Here is an 18,794-nt window from a genome sequence, read left to right as displayed (position 1 = left end):
AATTTGGTTGGCTTACATATTTTACTTATCTGCTACTTGTAAAAACGTTCGGCAGATATTCGTTATTAAAAAAGTATTCGGGCTGCATTATAGTCATTCTAAATTTCTTTTTATTTGGGTTTTAAAAACTGAGCAACACACATAAAATATATTCTGTGATCTCATTCTGAAAATATTTTTTTTATTACAATCTGGAATCGACAATAAATTAAAAAACATAATCTATCATGTCGGGTAAGTGGAAACTCGTGAATCATTCAGATTGTGGGAACCAAGCAGGAACTTCTCACTGCAGCGGTATTTGAGAAAGATAACCAACATTTAGAATTTTTTTGTAAACTTGAACAAACTTAGTATGAAAAAAAAATTCTACTGAAGAAAATGAAAAAGTGGTCTTCTTTCTTGCAGTAGATAGGCAAAGGTGTTAACTGGAAAGTGTAATATTTTTCGCTCGTTTTCAATAAAATCAAAACCACCCTAGGTTTGTTACATACCTGCCGGTACACAATTTATCAGAGAAGTGAAAAACATCGTCGCTTCTATGGTTGGATTTCCACACAAACATGAATTTTTAGAAATACACTAAATTAATATTTTATAATACTCTAACCGGTTAACACGGCGGAAATTCAAACAATCAAAACCAGAGCTAAAAATAAATTTTACACAGGATGGAATTGGTATAAAATATTAGAAATCAATGTTAAACATAGATGTATTGCTCACCAATTTACGTGAACCACCAATAATGACAAGTACCACTAAAGTAAATATTACAGCAAACAGTACTGTGGCCAGTTTCTCAATCAGCATCTGATACTCAAAATAATAATAATTTAAACGTAATTTAATATATAATGAATAAAAATAATAATCTTTGAAATAGGGGAAAACAAATATAATGGAAGCCAGTAAGAATTTTATTTGATGACATAATTGACAAGTGACCCTAATCAAGCTTTTTTTGCGAAAAATCTTAAGTTCTCAATACATTCCACAGTTCTCAACTAAACAACGATAACCACGTTTATACTACATAAGAAGTACAGACAGTTTTCTAACTTGCTTGTGCGCCTACCAAATAATAACTATCATTATAAACATGATAAAAATCTTTCTTTCGCATGCAAACATCTTTAAATAGGAACTTGCTCCAAGACCAAATCATGACGAACACTCCTTGCTTGTCTTTTGTTTCTTGCTCTCCTTGCTTGTCTTTTGTTTCTTGCTCTCCTTGCTTGTCTTTTGTTTTCTTGCTCTCCTTGCTTGTCTTTTGTTTCTTGCTCTCCTTACTTGTCTTTTGTTTCTTGCTCTCCTTGCTTGTATTTTGTTTCTTGCTCTCCTTGCTTGTCTTTTGTTTCTTGCTCTCCTTGCTTGTCTTTTGTTTTCTTGCTCTCCTTTCTTGTCTTTTGTTTCTTGGTCTCCTTGCTTGTATTTTTGTTTCTTGCTCTCCTTGCTCTTCTTTTGTTTCTTGCGCTCTATGCTTGTCTTTTGTTTCTTGCTCTCTTTGCTTGTCTTTTGTTTCTTGCTCTCCTTGCTTGTCTTTTGTTTTCTTGCTCTCCTTGCTTGTCTTTTGTTTCTTGGTCTCCTTGCTTGTATTTTTGTTTCTTGCTCTCCTTGCTTGTCTTTTGTTTCTTGCTCTCCTTGCTTGTCTATTGTTTCCTTGCTCTCCTTGCTTGTCTTTTGTTTCTTGCACTCCTCACTTTTATTTTGTTTCTTTGCTCTCCTTGCTTGTTTTTGTTTCTTGCGCTCTATGCTCTTCTTTTGTTTCTTGCGCTCTATGCTTGTCTTTTGTTTCTTGGTCTCCTTGCTTGTATTTTTGTTTCTTGCTCTCCTTGATTGTCTTTTGATTCTTGCTCTCCTTGCTTGTCTTTTGTTTCTTTCTCTCCTTGCTTGTCTATTGTTTCCTTGCTCTCCTTGCTTGTCTTTTGTTTCTTGCACTCCTCACTTTTATTTTGTTTCTTTGCTCTCCTTGCTTATTTTTGTTTCTTGCGATCTATGCTCTTCTTATGTTTCTTGCGCTCTATGCTTGTCTTTTGTTTCTTGATCTCCTTGCTTGTCTTTTGTTTCTTGCACTCCTCACTTTTATTTTGTTTCTTTGCTCTCCTTGCTTGTTTTTGTTTCTTGCGCTCTATGCTCTTCTTTTGTTTCTTGCGCTCTATGCTTGTCTTTTATTTCTTGCTCTCCTTGCTTGTATTTTGTTTTGTTGATCTCCTTGCTTGTCTTTTGTTTCATGCACTCCTCACTTTTATTTTGTTTCTTTGCTCTCCTTGCTTGTTTTTGTTTCTTGCGCTCTATGCTCTTCTTTTGTTTCTTGCGCTCTATGCTTGTATTTTGTTTCTTGCTCTCCTTGCTTGTCTATTGTTTCCTTGCTCTCCTTGCTTGTCTTTTGTTTCTTGCACTCCTCACTTTTATATTGTTTCTTTGCTCTCCTTGCTTGTTTTTGTTTCTTGCGCTCTATGCTCTTCTTTTGTTTCTTGCGCTCTATGCTTGTCTTTTGTTTCTTGGTCTCCTTGCTTGTATTTTTGTTTCTTGCTCTCCTTGATTGTCTTTTGATTCTTGCTCTCCTTGCTTGTTTTTTGTTTCTCGACGTCGCGGATATAGCGCTCTCTATCGCGCGCTTCAGAAAACTACAGTTCATACCTCCCCCTTAACCTTATCACAAATCTTCCCAAACCGTTGTTACATGTGTCACGTGAAATGGTGAATCACTGATTTTAATATTGTCGCCAATTGCAAAGACGTTTTTGGACTGTCGAGTAACACACAGTATGCTTGTCACAATGATGGTCCTATGTAAATGTCGATGAAACAACAACCCCCCCCCCCCCCGCAAACACCAACAAATCCTCCTGGAAAAAAAATCAGGGATGAAATTTAAAAAAAATGCATTTCTTGCCTTAATATCAATGGTAGTTATATTTGTTTGATGTGAAATATATTATTTACATTTTAATGATCATTTACTGTTAGTAAATTTAATAAAATTTGATTTGATAGTGCCCATTTAAGATGTTAGAAAGAGATTAGAACAACAGATTATTGAGCTACTACATTAGTTTATTTTTAATTTCAGATGCCCCATTCAACTAAGATATACTCCAGGCCACCCACAACCCTCCGTTATACGCCCTCCCCATAATTCGAAGTTGCCTCCCCCTCCTCCCCTCGGGTTAACTGGCGGTTACGATGAGATAATTAAAACAGGGAGTGGAGATATAACTCGGTGGCAGATAAATTAGTTTTACCATCTTCGAATCCAGCTGTCTCCTGTACATGCAAAAAAAAAAATTGTATGAACCCAATGAAGGTGTTAGATATTACCAGGCAATGCATTACGAAACAAATTTCTATACACATTTCGAACAACGCGATGTAAAAAACAAAACAAAACAAAATTGGCAAGTACTTACGTAGGTACTCGCGTCAGAAGTTTAACTTATTTTTGATTGGTTAAAATAAACTATTTTGTAATAAGCAGTTAAATAAGTATCATAATTTGATAACATAGAATTTGTAATAGAAAAAATATTTCAAATTATTTTATATTACGAGAATATATACATATATGCTCATTTGATCCGTCCCAAAACTATCTCTACATAGAGACTAAACCTCCAAGAATGATACCATTAGAATGACTTAGCTTTTTACCCACTCATTAGGGTTTACGCCCTCCGGTATCACCTTCGTTGGTAAATTCTCACCTAAAATACGTCCTCAGACCTGATATAGTTAAGCCTTAGCCCGTTCACGGCTTTGCGACTCCAAAAGCCCTCGGAAATATTTTCTCTCAAACTTCCATCATGTGAGGGCTTCGTCCCTTAAATAAAATTAGTGAAAAATTTTCTCGTAAATACTCCGCCCTAAACCTCCCAAGTTTGGTTGTTTAAATACAAAAATAAATTTGTATATATCATCAATTTTGATAGATCTGCGGTGTTTTAAGATTGCAACTGTAGGTAAAACGTGGAAAATAATCGAAACATGCTTGGAAATTTTTAGGAATTCGCTCTAATTAAAGCATTACCTATGGAGAATATTATGTCATCAAACCGAAATCAATCTTACCAAAACATATTCGATGGCGCAATCTGTATTATCTTGCGTGTTACTGTTAGGTCTCAATGGGCTTTTAAAGAAAGGACTGCAACCACTCCAAAAGGTGCTGTTCCAGCTTATCTCGTTTTCCTTTTGTTTTAATCCTCATGTTTAAGGATTAAAAATATAAACAATGTAAATTTATCATGTTTCCATGTAAATTATTCCAAACAACGATGGCGTTTCCGTGAAGATTCTTCTACAACAATGCAATGATGGACAGGCTTGGCAGTTTTTTTTTTGTATTAAACTTTTTATTTGGAGACTAAAGTTACTTTAAAGCCACTTTTAAGTTTAAATACATGAAAATCAGATACATTTTATTCGAAATACATAAATATTCTTCTCTTTCTGTTTCAACAGCTATTAGTAAAGTGATATGCAAAAAAAATCTCGTTAAAACATGAGTTGTGTCTTATTCCTGCCACAATATCATATTTGTTACCGCTGATAAAATGTGCTCAGATTATCGATTGTCATATAGTTATCAGTTGTAACCCATTTTTTTAATTACAATCCACAGGCATGCACTTACACAAATGAATAGCGAAGGTAATGAAGATTTATCACCTGAATGGCCTCGTTAAATGTAGTCTGTTTCATTTAACCATTACCGTATATAACTCTCATCACCGGGGCTGTTCAGAGCCGTCGTCATGTTCGGAACGAAGTTGTGCTTGATGCTTCTCTGCTGCGTAGCGATGGCGGTCTACGAGGTCGAAGGCACCGGAGACTCGTGTAAGTAGATCTACGACTGGCTGGAGGCGAGGTTCTACGGCGCACGAGCCTCCAAGATTGTCTTCCAGGGTGTCCACAAGGAAAAATATATTTCGTAACAACTTAGGCGAGAAAAAAATTACTAGATTTGAAAAAAGAAGTACTAAATTATAACTTTTTATGGTTTTAACAATTTAGGAAATTATTATGGCAATGCTTGAACTTAAATATCACACCACACACCACACATAAATTCCATAGTTTTTTAAAAATAATCACGGTACGCTTAATAATAAACCATATTGGAGTTACTGTAATATTATTATATTAAAGAAAAGAAAAAGAAAAAAGTACTAGATCTGAGCGTAAATATACTATACCACTAAATAACGGAACAATGAGCGTAACGGGACTCAGCGTAACGGAACAATGAGCGTAACGGGACAGCTCGTAACGGAACAATGTGCGTAACGGGATACTTTTTCGTGCGTGCAGCCGGCGTTCATCGATTTATTAGACGTTGTCACGTCAAAAAACTTGTGAAAGTGGCAGATCTAGTAGGAAAGCACTAGCTGTGGACAGACACCCTGTGTTTCTGTGTAGCGCCTGCAGGTGTGCCTGTCTTGCCCGCAGGCTGCGAGCTGGCGGCGGACCCCGGCCCATGTCTCAGCTTCGTCGGGAGATACCACTACGACTTCCGCGCGCAGCGGTGCGAGATCTTCGACTACGGCGGCTGCGGCGGCAACTGCAACAACTTCCAGACCGCGTACGAGTGCCGGTCGAACTGCGACCGCGACTGGAACAGCATATAGCCCCGCCACGAGAGCAGCTCAGCTTTTGAGCACAACCCGTCGCTCCGGCATCCCAACCAACGGCTTCGTATGCTAAATGACGGGAACTGTCGAATACCGCATCATCGTGGCGCATTGTCGAGGTTAAAAAAAAAAAAAATCTCGTATCGCATTGTACGTCTCAGTTTGAATCTGATGTTTCGAGACAAGTGGAATAAAAAATTTGGTTTTTTGGAAATAAAATGCTTATTTGCTTTGTGGCAACAAATCCATCACATTAATTAGCTTAATAATCCTAATAAATCCCGATTGTTAAGTATTCGATTATCGTTTTCATGATTTAAAACTTTCCTGCTCGTCTGAAGCAGTAATTATTTTTTAATATAATATGCGGTAATTTTAGCAGCTAGACAAAAAAAAATATATTTTATTGCATTCACACTCTCTATGAATTACAGTAAATACACTAGCAAAGTTTTAAACCAATTTAAATAAGTTCCTGGTGGTATTACAAAACTTTTTCTTTGGCAACTGGTTTCCAAAAGAGAAATTTAAAAGAATAAATTTTGTTTTTTACTTTTATATGCTACTTATCTGCTACTTGTAAAACATCGAGCATATATTCCTAATTAATACATTTTTTTTTTAACTATGTCGTGATCAATGATCAGTTTTGATAATGACTTTTCAAGACGTCAGAAATGGTTTAAAATAGCCGATTATGGTAATATATTTTAAATGTTGGTGTCCCCATTTAACTGTAACTTATGTACTCTATACTACACATAACCCTAAGGCCATACACCTTCCTCAAAATAATGTAAAGTACCACTAAAGTAAATATTACAGCAAACAATACTGTGGCCAGTATCTCAATCAGCATTTGATATTAAAAAAAATTATAATTTAAACGTAAATTAATATATAATGAATAAAAATAATAACCTTTAAAATAGTGAAATACAAATAAAATGGCAGCCAGTAAGATATTTACTTATTGACATAATTGATAAGTGGGTACTCACACAAAGCAACAAAAACACCCCCCCCCCTCCACCCCCACAAACCCCAACAAATAATCCTGAAAAAAATAGGGATGAAATTTAAAAAAAATCTTTATTCTTTGCCTGAATATCAATGGTAGTTCTAATTGTTTGATGTGAAATGTATTATTTACATTTTAATGATACTTTACTGTGTGTAAATTTAATAAAAGCTTGATTTGATAATGACCATTTAAGATGTTATATAGGGATTAGAAGAACAGATTATTGAGCTACTACTATATATTATATATAATATTATATATTATATAGAATATTAAAATTATTTTTTTTCTTTTATATGCTTATTATATGCTACATGTTAAACATCAGGCATATATTCCTAATTAATACATTTTTTTTACCATATAATGATCAATGATCAGTTTAGATAATGACTTTGTAAGACGTCAGAAATGGTTTAAATTAGCCGATTATGGTAATATATTTTCAATGTAGGTGTGCCAATTTAACTTTAACTTATGTACTCAATACTACACATAACCCTACGGCCATACATCCTCCTCAATATTCAAATCTGGGATCGCTCTTGATTGGTTAAGACTCAGGGAATAAAATTCAGGATGAGTTTGAGGGGGGGGGGGATATAATTCGGTTGCAGATATATTATTAGTGTTTTTTTTTTTAAATTTCAGATACCCCATTCAACTAGGACATACTCCAGGCCACACAAAACCCTCCGTTATACGCACTCCCCATAATTCAAAGTTGCCTCCCCCCTCCCCCCTCAGGTACCATGGTGGTTACGATTGAGATAATTAAAACAGGGAGTGGAGATATAAATCGGTGGCAGATAAAATAGTTTTACCAGCTTCGAACTAAGCTGTCTCCTGCACATGCCAAAAAAAAAAACTGTATGAACCCAATGCAGGCCGTAGATATCACCAGGCAATACATTACGAGAAAAATGTCTATACACATTTCAAACGAGTTATAAAAAAAATTTAAAAAATAATAAAATAATTGGCAAGTACTTACGTACTCGCGTCAGAAATTTAAATTATTTTTCATTAGTTAAAACAAACTATTCTGTAATAAGCAATTACCAAAATTATCATAATTTGATAACTGAGCCGTGCTTACGCATGTCTCACCTGTCCGCCGGCTGCTACGTGTCTACTCACGACTCACTGTCCTCCGGCTGCTACGTGACTGCGCTCTCTGTGTCTGTGGTTGCTTCCTTCTCACCTCCCTTGCCCCTCCTTGCCTCCCCTCCGCTGGAGTGTGCTCGGTCAAGCCAGTTCAGTCTGGACGGTTCGGGCTACTTCCCCCCTTCCTTCCCCTCTCCCCAAGGTGCTTACTCCGCCCCTAGTTAACTAGTATATAAACCCGCTATTAGCGGTGTCGCTACCTGCAGTCTGCCTTGACGTTTGGTGTGTGCACTTGTGCACTTGGTGACGTCGAAGCCGTGGTCATGGGCGTGAGTAACATGGAACTTTAACAATGTGTGTGTTGGTGTGTAGTGGCTTGTTAACCTAAAGTTGTGTTTGTCAATTTTCCCTTTCGTTGGCCACGTTCTAAGTTCTCGTTTATTATCTGTTGTTCTCTCTTCGCCCATGACCATATGGCTCGCGCGCCGTCAATATTTAGTGTGTTGTGATTTTGATTTAAATATCTGGTCTGACTGCAGGTCACTGGGAAACATTATAAATACCTGGTTAAAGTAGGCTGGTTTACAGATATTGGTTTCTAATCTCGTTTACCGATTGCGTCACCACCTGATGGTAATTTTTGCGCCATGATCTAGATGTTTTGTTTAAAGTATACCTAGTTGTATACACGTATGTCTTGCGCATCGTATGTGTGTCTTTATGCTAGGATAACTTTCTTTGATCATTTAATCATGATGGACTACTAAGAATACAACTTAATGTATTAACCTTTAATTCTTTGTTACGCTTGAGACATCGGTTTATATATTTTTTATGTTAGAGGTTGTTGCTAATGTGAATAAATATTAGTCTTGCATAGATCTTGGGTTATTCTTTAGATGGTGCGCCGTAATTACCCCTACACCTCCTGCTTTCTTAAGAAACCCTGTTTTTTTTACAATTTTTTTTAAATCATCCTTGGCTGGTTCAGCTTGAAGGATGCTGTGACGTTTTGAACATACCTTGCGCACAGTATGGTTCATAACATAGGTTATGTAATAGAAAAAAATTTTCAAAGCAGATTGGTTATATTGTCTATTACGAGAATATATACATATATGCTCATTTAATTCGTCCCAAAAACCTCTCTACATAGAGACTAAATCTCCAAGAATGATACCATTAGAGAGACTTCACTTTTTATCCACACATTAGGGTTTACGCCATACGATATCACTCTCGTTGGTAAATTCTCACCTAAAATTTGTCCTCAAACCTGATATAGTTAAGTCTTAGTCCGTTCGCGGCTTTGCGATACCCAAAACCCTCGGAAATATTTGCTCACAAACTTTCATCTTGAGAGGGCTTCGTCCCTTAAATAAACTTAGTGAAACATTTCCTCGTAAATACTTCGCCCTAAACCTCCCACGTTTGGTTGTTTAAATACAAAAATAAATTTGTATATCCCATTAATTTTGATAGATCTGCGGTGTTTTAAGATTACATCTGTAGGTAAAACGTGTAAAATAATCGAAACATGCTTGAAAATTTTTAGAAATTCACTCTAATTAAAGCATTACCTATGGAGAATATTATGTCATCAAACCGAAATCAATCTTACCAAAACCTATTGGATGGTGCAATCTGTATTATCTTGCGTGTTACTGTTCGGCCTCAATGGGCTTTTAAAGAAAGGACTGCAACCACTCCAAAAGGTGATGTTCCAGCTTATCTCTATTTCCTTCTGTTTTTATCCCCATGTTTAAGGATTAAAAATATAAACAATGTAAATTTATCATGTTTCCATGTAAATTATTCCAAACAATAATGGTGTTTCCGGAAAGATTCTTCTTCAACAATGCAATGGTGGACATGATTGGCCGTTTTTTTAAGTATTAAACTGTTTATTTGGAGACTAAAGTTACTTTAAGGCTACTTAAAGTTTAAATACGTGGCAATCAGGTACATTTTATTCGAAATACATAAATATTCTACTCTTTCTGTTTCAACAGCTATTAGTAAAGTGACACACAAAAAAAATCTCGTTAAAACAGGAGTTGTGTCTTATTCCTGCCTCAATATCAGCTTTGTTACCTCTGATAAAATGTGCTCAGATTATCGATTGTCATATAGTTATCAGTTGTAAACCATTTTTTTAATTACAATCCACAGGCATGCACTTACACAAATGAATAGCGAAGGTAATGAAGATTTATCAACTGAATGGCCTCGTTAATTATAGTCGGTTTCATTTAACCATTTACCATATAAAATACCTACAAGATAACTCTCATCACCGAAGTTGTGCAGAGCCGTCGTCATGTTCGGAACGAAGTTGTGCTTGATGCTTCTCTGCTGCGTCACGATGGCGGTCTACGAGGTCGAAGGCACCGGAGACTCGTGTAAGTAGATCTACGACTGGCTGGAGGCGGGGTTCTACGGCACACGAGCCTCCAAGATTGTCTTCAGTTAGACACGCCCGCGTGCAGTAGGAATCAATAACAAAATCCAACCACTATAAAACCGTTCGAGACCGGAAAATAAATGACAAATTCTCGAGGAAATAAAAAATTTGGTTGTCTGTAAAGTCGGTTTACGGAAGATAGTTTAACGTGACAACGTCATAACAAAACATTGATGAAATGATTGCATACTTTTATGAATAAAATTGAATATTTTTATTGAATCATCACTATTTTGTATGGATACAAAGAAGGAGTGAAATGAAATCTACAATTTAATTGATAAATTTACTTTTATTTGCACTCATTAATTCAAATATGTTTATGACTTTACCGAAGAGATTATTTTAACTATAACTTTTATACATGTTTGCTATTTAACTTCTTCCAATATGTGTTATTCTGTTAAGGAAAGGACGATGAAAGGAAAAGTAGGAAACGAATGGGAGTGTTTCAAGTTTAATGTGCCTCGAAAAAGTCAAATCGATGGTGTTCCAATCGAGTGGACGAGAGATAGATGCGGCAGAAGCGTACAATGAGCGTAACGGGACAATGAGTGAACCTTTTTCGTGCGTGCAATCGGCGTTCATCGATTTATTAGACGTTGTCACGTCAAAAAACACACCTTTAATTCTACCATGTTGGTAATTGACTCCAGAGACATTTTCGGGTCCCCCACCAATGACTGCTCGTCGTGGTTTAGTCAGTCATGCGTGATCAATTGAGATCCATCCACATGTGCATGTTGATGTGCCAACTTGGCTTACACAAGCAGAACATAGTTAAACTGCAAATACAAAATGTTCTCTTGTCCGAACAGTTCTCTGCAGTGGTAGCGACAGGCGTTCAGTTAATCACACGAAGGCACGAGCGCGCACGCATTGTTCCGTAATTTCACGCGTTACTAAACAGCAGTGGAATAACTACCGTTCGTCTCGTTTGGACGTTTTATTTTGAAATGTAAACCGTATATGCATAAAACATAATTAACTATTTTTTTTTGTTGAAGCTGCACTAACCACTCCGTGACGTTCATGTGCGAGATTGAAACTCAGCTGAATTTTTACACGCTCATCTGTATCGACTAGATACACACATAGAAAACGTTGTTTTTTTTCCTAACCTATCATAAATTAAGTGTATTTGGGATGAGTCTAGGTAAGGAAGATTCTAGATGCGTCTCACGCCTGTACGCCTAATCATGCAAGGTTTTAGCCATGCAGGAAGGCTAACATGCTTCATGTGCTAGGAGAAGATTGGACAGCCAATACGTCGATGGGTGTCAGTATCTTATAACTCTAGGGTAAAAACTAGATAAGTTAGTCCAGGTAAAACACTCCTTATGGGCCGGACAAACCCTGGACTCTTTCATGCGGGTGCGAAATTCATGTATTATGAAGGCTACAGGTAACCGATGGTTACAGAAAGAATGGTTGTCGGGGTAGAAAGAGTGACTAAGTAATGTTCGGGAACTTTTAACTCCTTAAATGTACGTTCGATTATGAAGTCTACAGTACACCGATGGTTACAGGAAGAATAGTTGTCGGGGTAGAAAAAGTGCCTAAGCAAGTTCGGGACTTTTAACTCGTTAAATGTACGTTCGATTATGAAGGATACAGGAAACCGATGGTTACAGGAAGAATAGTTGTCGGGGTAGAAAGAGTGACTAAGCATGGTCGGGAACTTTTAACTCGTTAAATGTACGTTCGATTATGAATGCTACAGGAAATCGGTAGTTCAGGAAGAATAGTTGTCGGGGTAGAAAAAGTGACTAAGTAAGTTCGGGAACTTTTAACTCGTTAAACGTACGTTCGATTATGAATGCTACAGGAAATCGGTAGTTCAGGAAGAATAGTTGTCGGGGTAGAAAAAGGGACTAAGCAAGTTAGGGAACTTTTTAAATCGTTACATGTACGTTCGAAAGTTTACTAACTCCACGGTTGGACTGGGGTTCAAGCCCGGGTTCTCCGGGATGTGTTAGCTTCTCTCTCTCTTTCTCACTCTCTCTCCCTCTATCTATCTCTCTCTGTATGTCTGTGGCCAGGGTGTCCACAAGGAAAAAATATATTTTACCAACTTAGGCGAGAAAAAGTACTAGATTTGAAAAAAAAATACTAAATTATAACCTTTTATGGTTATAACAATTTATGAAGTTATAATGGCATTGCAATGCTTGAAATTAAATGTCACACCACACACCTCACATAAATTCATAGTTTTTAAAAAATAATTACGCTTAATAATAAAACATATTGGAGTTACTGTAATATTATTATATTAGAGAAAATAAGGTACTATATCTAAGCGTAAATTTACTAAACCACTAAAAAAACTTATGAAAGTGCCAGATCTAGTAGGAGAATGCTATCTGTGTCGCGCCTGCAGGTGTGCTTGCCTTGCCCGCAGGCTGCGAGCTGGCGGCAGACTCCGGGCCGTGTGAGGCCTATATTCGTAATTTCCACTACAACCTCAGCGCCCAGCGGTGCGAGATGTTCATCTACGGCGGCTGCGAAGGCAACTGCAACAACTTCTGGACTGAAGACGAGTGCCGGTCCAAGTGCGAACGCGACCGGAACAGCGTATAGACCCGCCGCGACGGGGAACCCACTCGCGATGGCAGCTGAGCTCGAGCACAAACCGGCGCATCGGCACCCCAACAACGGCTTCATCTGCGAATGACGGAACTGTCGAATGCCGCATCATCGTGGCGCATTGTCGAGGTTAAAAAAAAAAAATCGCGTATCGCATCGTACGTCTCAGTTTGAATCTGATGTTTCGAGAGAAATTGAATAAAGATTTTCGTTTTTTGGAAATAAAATGCTTATTTGCTTTGTGGCAACAAACCCATCACATTAATTAGCTTACTGATCCAAATAAATTCCGATTGTTAAATATTCGATTATCGTTTTAATAGTTTAAAACATTCCTGCTTAAATGAATCAGTAATAATTTTTTAATATAATATGCGGTAATTTTAGCAGCTAGACAAAAATATTTTATTGCTTTCACACTCTATGAAATACAGTATCAAAGTTTTTAACCAATTTTAATATGTTCCTGGTGGTATTACAAAACTTTTTCTTGGCAAATGGTTTCTAAAAGAGAATTTTAAAAGAATTTTTTTTTTTAACTTTTATATGCCACTTATCTGCTACTTGTAAAACATTAGGCATATATTCTTAATAAATACAATTTTTTTAACTATATCAATATCAATGACCAGTTTTGATAATGACTTTTTAATACGTCATAAATGGTTTAAAATAGCCGATTATGGTAATATATTTTAAATGTTGGTGTCCCCATTTACCTGTAACTTATGTAGGCTACTCTATACTACACATAACCCTACGGCCATACATACTACACAAAATTTGAATCTGGGATCGCTCTTGATTGGTTAAAGACTCAGGGAATAAAATTCAGGATAGGTTTGAGGTGGGTGGGGTGGATATAATTATAATTGCAGATATAGTAGTTTTACAATTTTATGAATCCAACGTAGGCTCTAGTTAACACAAGGAAATACGAGAATAATTAGGACACACGTTATTATAAATAATGCGACGTAAAAGCAGGCGGGTGTACTGATGTAAGTGCATCAGAATTTACACATATTTTTAATTTTATACACTAAATTATTTTGAAATTTACAGTCAAAAATATCTTTAAAATTTTTCAACATTCATTTGAAACTGAAAAAAAAAGTATATGTTACGGCAAAATGGACATAGAGTTCAAATACATATACTCGCTTTCGCTCAAAGAGTATTCGCACCAAAATCTCACTACATAATGACTTTACCCACACGAATGAAACCTTTGGAGGAAATTCTCTCTTAATTGATTCCAATGGGATATCGCCATCCGATATAATCCACACTGGTAAATTAGTCAAATCTTGATAATTATAGTAAAGCTTAGCCCATAAGTGGCTTTGCCCTCCATAAATCTCCCGGTGGATTTCGCTCCAAAATTTCGAATAGTGAGTGGTTTGCTACAATAAAAAAAGTAGTTAGTTTAGTTTTTGTACGGTTAATGGATATTGCCATGTTTACTTAATTCAGAATTTTACATTGCCATTCACGTGAGCAAAGAGGAGAGGGGTGAAATTATTGGAAATTTTATTTAAGTAATACTAAAGAAACTAAGAATAATCTAATACATACATATCTGTATCTCTTTAGTTCAAATAAATATGCGATTGTATTAAATATCGTTAAATAATGGGAGGAATTGGCAATAACACGAAATTATTTGATTTTTCGAAGCATAGTAGTTGAAAGTGTTTGTTCAAGCGATCGCATAAACATAGTTAAAATTAAAAAGGTGAGTGTTAAACAAAAAGTTATAATTGTTAACCTCGTTTGACATATACTAAAAAACTAAAAATCCTTTGTGTATCCACTTTAAAAAATTTTCATTCTGAAACGGTGTCGAAATGTAATAAATTTTTATACACCTGAAAAATGCATTATGTATATTCCATTATAAAAATTATTTGGAATTAATCAAATAGTTTTCATCAAATTATAAGAATTTACCAAACTCTGAAATGACGCGAGAGAAACCGCTGATTTTAAGCTAGTATTTAATAAACCTTAAGAGAAACATTTGTTTTGAAATAAGATTATTTCCTTTGTTTTGATTTTAAAAACTATTAGTAATATAATTACAGTAAAAGATGTCGTTTATAAATTATAACTCGTGTGGGTGTCTTGTTCTTGCAGTAATATCATCTTTGTTTCCTTCCGCAAACATCATACGTGTATCAGTTACAATCCATTTATATACTTTACTGCCATACACGAGCCTGCGTCTACATGAGTTTATAATGTAGTTAGTGATAATTGATCACCCGCATAGCGTCATTAATTATTATCGGTTTCTTTTATACGACATTGCATGAAATAACCAAGAGGATCTCGCCCCTCGCCGAGATTGTGCAGAGCCGTCGTCATGTTCGGGACGAAGCTGTGCTTGATGCTTCTCTGCTGCGTCACGAAGGTGGTCTACGAGGTCGAAGGCACCGGAAACCCGTGTAAGTAGATATACGGCTGGCTGGATCTGAGGTTCTACGGCGCACGAGCCTCCAAGATTGTGTTTATGGGAAGTCTACACTGAGACAAACCCGCATGCGGTATGAATCAATAACAAACAGCAACTGAATCGTCGAACCACTTCAAAATCATTCAAGACCGGAAAATAAATGACAAATTCTCGAGGAAAAAAAAAAAAAAACACCTTTAATTCTATCATGTTGGTGATCGACTCCCGAGACATTTTCGGGTTCCCCAGCACCAATGACTGCTCGTCGTGGTTTAGTCAGTCATGCGTGATCTATTGAGATCCATCCACATGTGCATGTTGATCTGCCAACTTGGCTCACACAAGCAGAACATAGTTTAACTGCAAATAAAAGGGTTCTCTTGTCCAAACAGTTCTCTGAAGTGGTGGTGATGGGCTTTCAGTTAATCACACGAAGGCACGAGCGCGCACGCATTGTTCCGTAATTTCACGCGTTACTAAACAGTAGTGGAATAACTACCGTTTGGCTCGTTTGGACGTTTTATTTTGAAATGGAAACAGTATATGCTTCAAAAATAATTCACCTTTTTTTTTTTGTTGTAGCTGCACTAACCACTCCGTGATGTTCATGTGTGAAATGGAAACTCAGCTGAAATTTTACACGCTCATCTGTATCGACCAGCTACACACATACAAAACGTTATTTTTTTCCCTAACCTATCATAAACTAAGTGTATTTGGGAGGAGTCTGTGTAAGGAAGACTCTAAGACCGTCTCAGTGCTGTACGCCTAATCATGCAGGGTTTTAGCCATGCAGGAAGGGTAGCATGCATCATGTGCTAGGAGGAGATTGGACAGCCATTACGTCGATGGGCGTCAGTCTCTTCTAGCTCTAGGCTAAAAACTAGATAAGTTAGTCCAGGTGAAACACTCCTTATGAACAGGACAAACTCTGGGCTCTTTCATGCGGGTGCGAAATTCATGTAATGGCCAATGGTTACAGGAAGAATAGTTGTCGGAGTAGAAAGAGTGACTAAGCTAATTCGGGAACTTTTAACTTTTTAAATGTACGTTCGATTATGCAGGCTACACGAAACTGATAGTTCAGGAAGAATTGTTGTTGGGGTAGAAAATGTGACTAAGCAAGGTCGGGAACTTTTAACTCGTTACATGTACGTTCGAATGTTTATTAACTCCACGGTTGGACTGGGGTCCGAAACAGGGTTCTCTGGGATGTGTAAGGATGTTCTGCACCGCGGCCTCTCGCTCTCTTTCTCTCTCTCTCTCTCTCTCTCTCTCTGTGTGTGTGTGTGTCCAGGGTGTCCACAAGGAACAAATATATCGTACCAACTTAGGCCAGAAAAAACTACTAGATTTGAAAAAAATTACTAAATTATAATCTTTTATGGTTTTAACATTTTAGGAAGTTATTATGGCATTGCAATGCTTGAACTTAAATATTACACCACACACACATTAATTCCATAGTTTTTAAAAATAATTACGCTTAATAATAAAACATATTGGATTTAATGTAATATTATTATATTAAAGAAAAGAAGGTACTAGATCTGAGCGTAAATTTTTCTAGACTACTAAAAAACCTTATGTAAGTGCCAGATCTAGTAGGAGAGTGTTATCTGTGTCGCGCCTGCAGGTGTGCTTGCCTTGCCCGCAGGCTGCGGACTGTGGGCGGACCACGGGCCGTGTGAGGCCTTATTCCGGTATTTCCACTACAACTTCAGTGCCCAGCGGTGCGAGATGTTCATCTACGGCGGCTGCGAAGGCAACTGCAACAAATTCCGGACCGAAGACGAGTGCCGGTCCAAGTGCGACCGCGACCGGAACAGCGTATAGCCCCGCCACGACGGGAACCCACTCGCGAGGGCAGCTGAGCTCGAGCACAAACCGTCGCTCCGGCATCCCAACAACGGCTTCATCTGCTGAATGACGGAACTGTCGAACACCGCATCATCGTGGCGCATTGTCGAGGTTACAAAAAAAAAACATCACGTATCGCAATGTACGTCTCAGTTTGAATCTGATGTTTTGAGACAAATGGAATACAAATTTTTGTTTTGGAAGATAAAATGCTTATTTGCTTTGTGGAAACAAATCCGTCACATTAATTAGCTTACTAATCCAAATGAATTCCGATTGTTTATTATTCGATTATCGTTTTAATGATTTAAAACATTCCTGCTTGTATGAAGCAGTAATAATTATTTTTAATATAATATGCGGTAATTTTAGCAGCTAGACAAAAAAATATTTTATTGCATTCACACACTATGAATTACAGTAAATACACTATCAAAGTTTTGAACCAATTGAAATATTCTCCTGGTGGTATTACAAAACTTTTTCTTGGCAAATGGTTTCCAAAAAAAATTTTCAAAGAATTTTAAAAGAATTTTTTTTTTTTTTTAACTTTTATATGCCACAACTGCTACTTGTAAAACATAGGCATATATTCCTAATTAATACATGTTTTTTCTTTACCATATCAATATCAATGACCAGTTTTGAAAATGACTTTTTAAGACGTCAGAAATGGTTTAAAATAGCCGATTAAAGTAATATATTTTTAATGTTGGTGTCCCCATTTAACTGTAACTTATGAACTCCATACTACTCATAACCCTACGGCCATACACCCTCCACAAAATTCGAATCTGGGATCGCTCTTGATTGGTTAAGAATCAGGGAATAAAATTCAGGATTTGTTTGAGGGGGGTGGGGTGGATATAATTCGGTTGCAGACATATTAGTTTTACCACTTTATGAATCCAACGTAGGCTCTAGTTAACACTAGGAAACACGAGAATAATTGGGACACACGTTATTGCAAATAATGCGACGTAAAAGCAGGCGGGTGTACTGATGTAAGTGCATCAGAATTTACACATATTTTTAATTTTATACACTACATTATTTTGAAATTTACAGTCAAAAATATCTTGAAAATGTTTCAACATTCATCTGAAACAGAAAAATAAATATGTTTCAGCAAAATGGACATAGCGTTATTACATGTGTGTTTTAAAACATACTCGCTTTCGCTCAAAGAGGATTCGCACCAAAGTCCCACTACATAATGACTTTACCTACCCGAATGAAACCTTTGGAGGAAATTCTCCCTTAATTCACTCTTATGGGGTATCGCCATCCGATATAATCCACACTGGTAAATTAGTCAAATCTTGACATAGTTAAGCTTGGTCCATATGTGGCTTTGCCCTCCAAATATCTCCCGGTGGATTCCGCTCCCAAATTTCAAATAGTGAGTTGTTAGCTACAAAAAATATACCTAGTAATGAATTTTCAAGATAAAACTTCACCCTTGCTTTTAGTTGGAGTTTTATATTTAGAAAAAAATCTGTAGATCTCATCAATTTAGATAGGCATGCAGAGGAGAAAGACTGAAATTGCATGTTAAGTGTGAAAAATAATGGAAACACTTGTAAACATTAGATGATTTATCATGTATCCTAGAAATTTGTTCTGTATACAAACGGAAATACACAAACATTCACGAAA

At 36.7% G+C, this 18,794-nt stretch overlaps 3 protein-coding genes and 1 pseudogene across 3 annotated transcripts; 3 read left to right on the top strand and 1 right to left on the bottom strand.

The window, feature by feature from the left end:
- Nucleotides 1-1,705: 1,705 nt before the first annotated feature.
- LOC134543245 (uncharacterized) lies at nucleotides 1,706-2,641 on the bottom strand (annotated as a pseudogene).
- Nucleotides 2,642-4,695: 2,054 nt separating this feature from the next.
- LOC134542804 (kunitz-type serine protease inhibitor textilinin-7-like) lies at nucleotides 4,696-5,928 on the top strand. Its single transcript, XM_063387344.1, has 2 exons — nucleotides 4,696-4,839; nucleotides 5,452-5,928. Exons 1-2 carry the CDS (start codon nucleotides 4,758-4,760, stop codon nucleotides 5,628-5,630), a joined length of 261 nt encoding a protein of 86 aa, XP_063243414.1. The 5' UTR covers nucleotides 4,696-4,757; the 3' UTR covers nucleotides 5,631-5,928.
- A 4,137-nt stretch (nucleotides 5,929-10,065) lies between these two features.
- Nucleotides 10,066-13,044, top strand: LOC134543262 (kunitz-type serine protease inhibitor 2-like). Its single transcript, XM_063388175.1, has 2 exons — nucleotides 10,066-10,166; nucleotides 12,633-13,044. The coding sequence occupies exons 1-2, from the start codon at nucleotides 10,085-10,087 to the stop codon at nucleotides 12,809-12,811; spliced, it is 261 nt and encodes an 86-aa protein (XP_063244245.1). The 5' UTR covers nucleotides 10,066-10,084; the 3' UTR covers nucleotides 12,812-13,044.
- A 2,000-nt stretch (nucleotides 13,045-15,044) lies between these two features.
- On the top strand, nucleotides 15,045-18,794 carry LOC134543060 (kunitz-type serine protease inhibitor 2-like). Its single transcript, XM_063387783.1, has 2 exons — nucleotides 15,045-15,267; nucleotides 16,933-18,794. The coding sequence occupies exons 1-2, from the start codon at nucleotides 15,186-15,188 to the stop codon at nucleotides 17,109-17,111; spliced, it is 261 nt and encodes an 86-aa protein (XP_063243853.1). The 5' UTR covers nucleotides 15,045-15,185; the 3' UTR covers nucleotides 17,112-18,794.

The sequence above is a fragment of the Bacillus rossius genome, assembly GCF_032445375.1.
Source record: "Bacillus rossius redtenbacheri isolate Brsri chromosome 9 unlocalized genomic scaffold, Brsri_v3 Brsri_v3_scf9_2, whole genome shotgun sequence".
Classification (NCBI taxonomy): domain Eukaryota; kingdom Metazoa; phylum Arthropoda; class Insecta; order Phasmatodea; family Bacillidae; genus Bacillus; species Bacillus rossius.
Note: the sequence above shows the minus strand (reverse complement) of the source record. Positions and strands in the feature narration are given on the sequence as shown.

What these genes read in the sequence shown, in the direction of transcription:
- LOC134542804 (XM_063387344.1), top strand. Translation starts at nt 4,758, where the DNA reads ATGTTCGGAACGAAGTTGTGCTTGATGCTTCTCTGCTGCGTAGCGATG. An exon ending in CGAAGGCACCGGAGACTCGT is followed by an intron (nt 4,840 to 5,451) that starts GTAAGTAGATCT and finishes TCTTGCCCGCAG; the next exon opens with GCTGCGAGCTGGCGGCGGAC.
- LOC134543262 (XM_063388175.1), top strand. Translation starts at nt 10,085, where the DNA reads ATGTTCGGAACGAAGTTGTGCTTGATGCTTCTCTGCTGCGTCACGATG. An exon ending in CGAAGGCACCGGAGACTCGT is followed by an intron (nt 10,167 to 12,632) that starts GTAAGTAGATCT and finishes CCTTGCCCGCAG; the next exon opens with GCTGCGAGCTGGCGGCAGAC.
- LOC134543060 (XM_063387783.1), top strand. Translation starts at nt 15,186, where the DNA reads ATGTTCGGGACGAAGCTGTGCTTGATGCTTCTCTGCTGCGTCACGAAG. An exon ending in CGAAGGCACCGGAAACCCGT is followed by an intron (nt 15,268 to 16,932) that starts GTAAGTAGATAT and finishes CCTTGCCCGCAG; the next exon opens with GCTGCGGACTGTGGGCGGAC.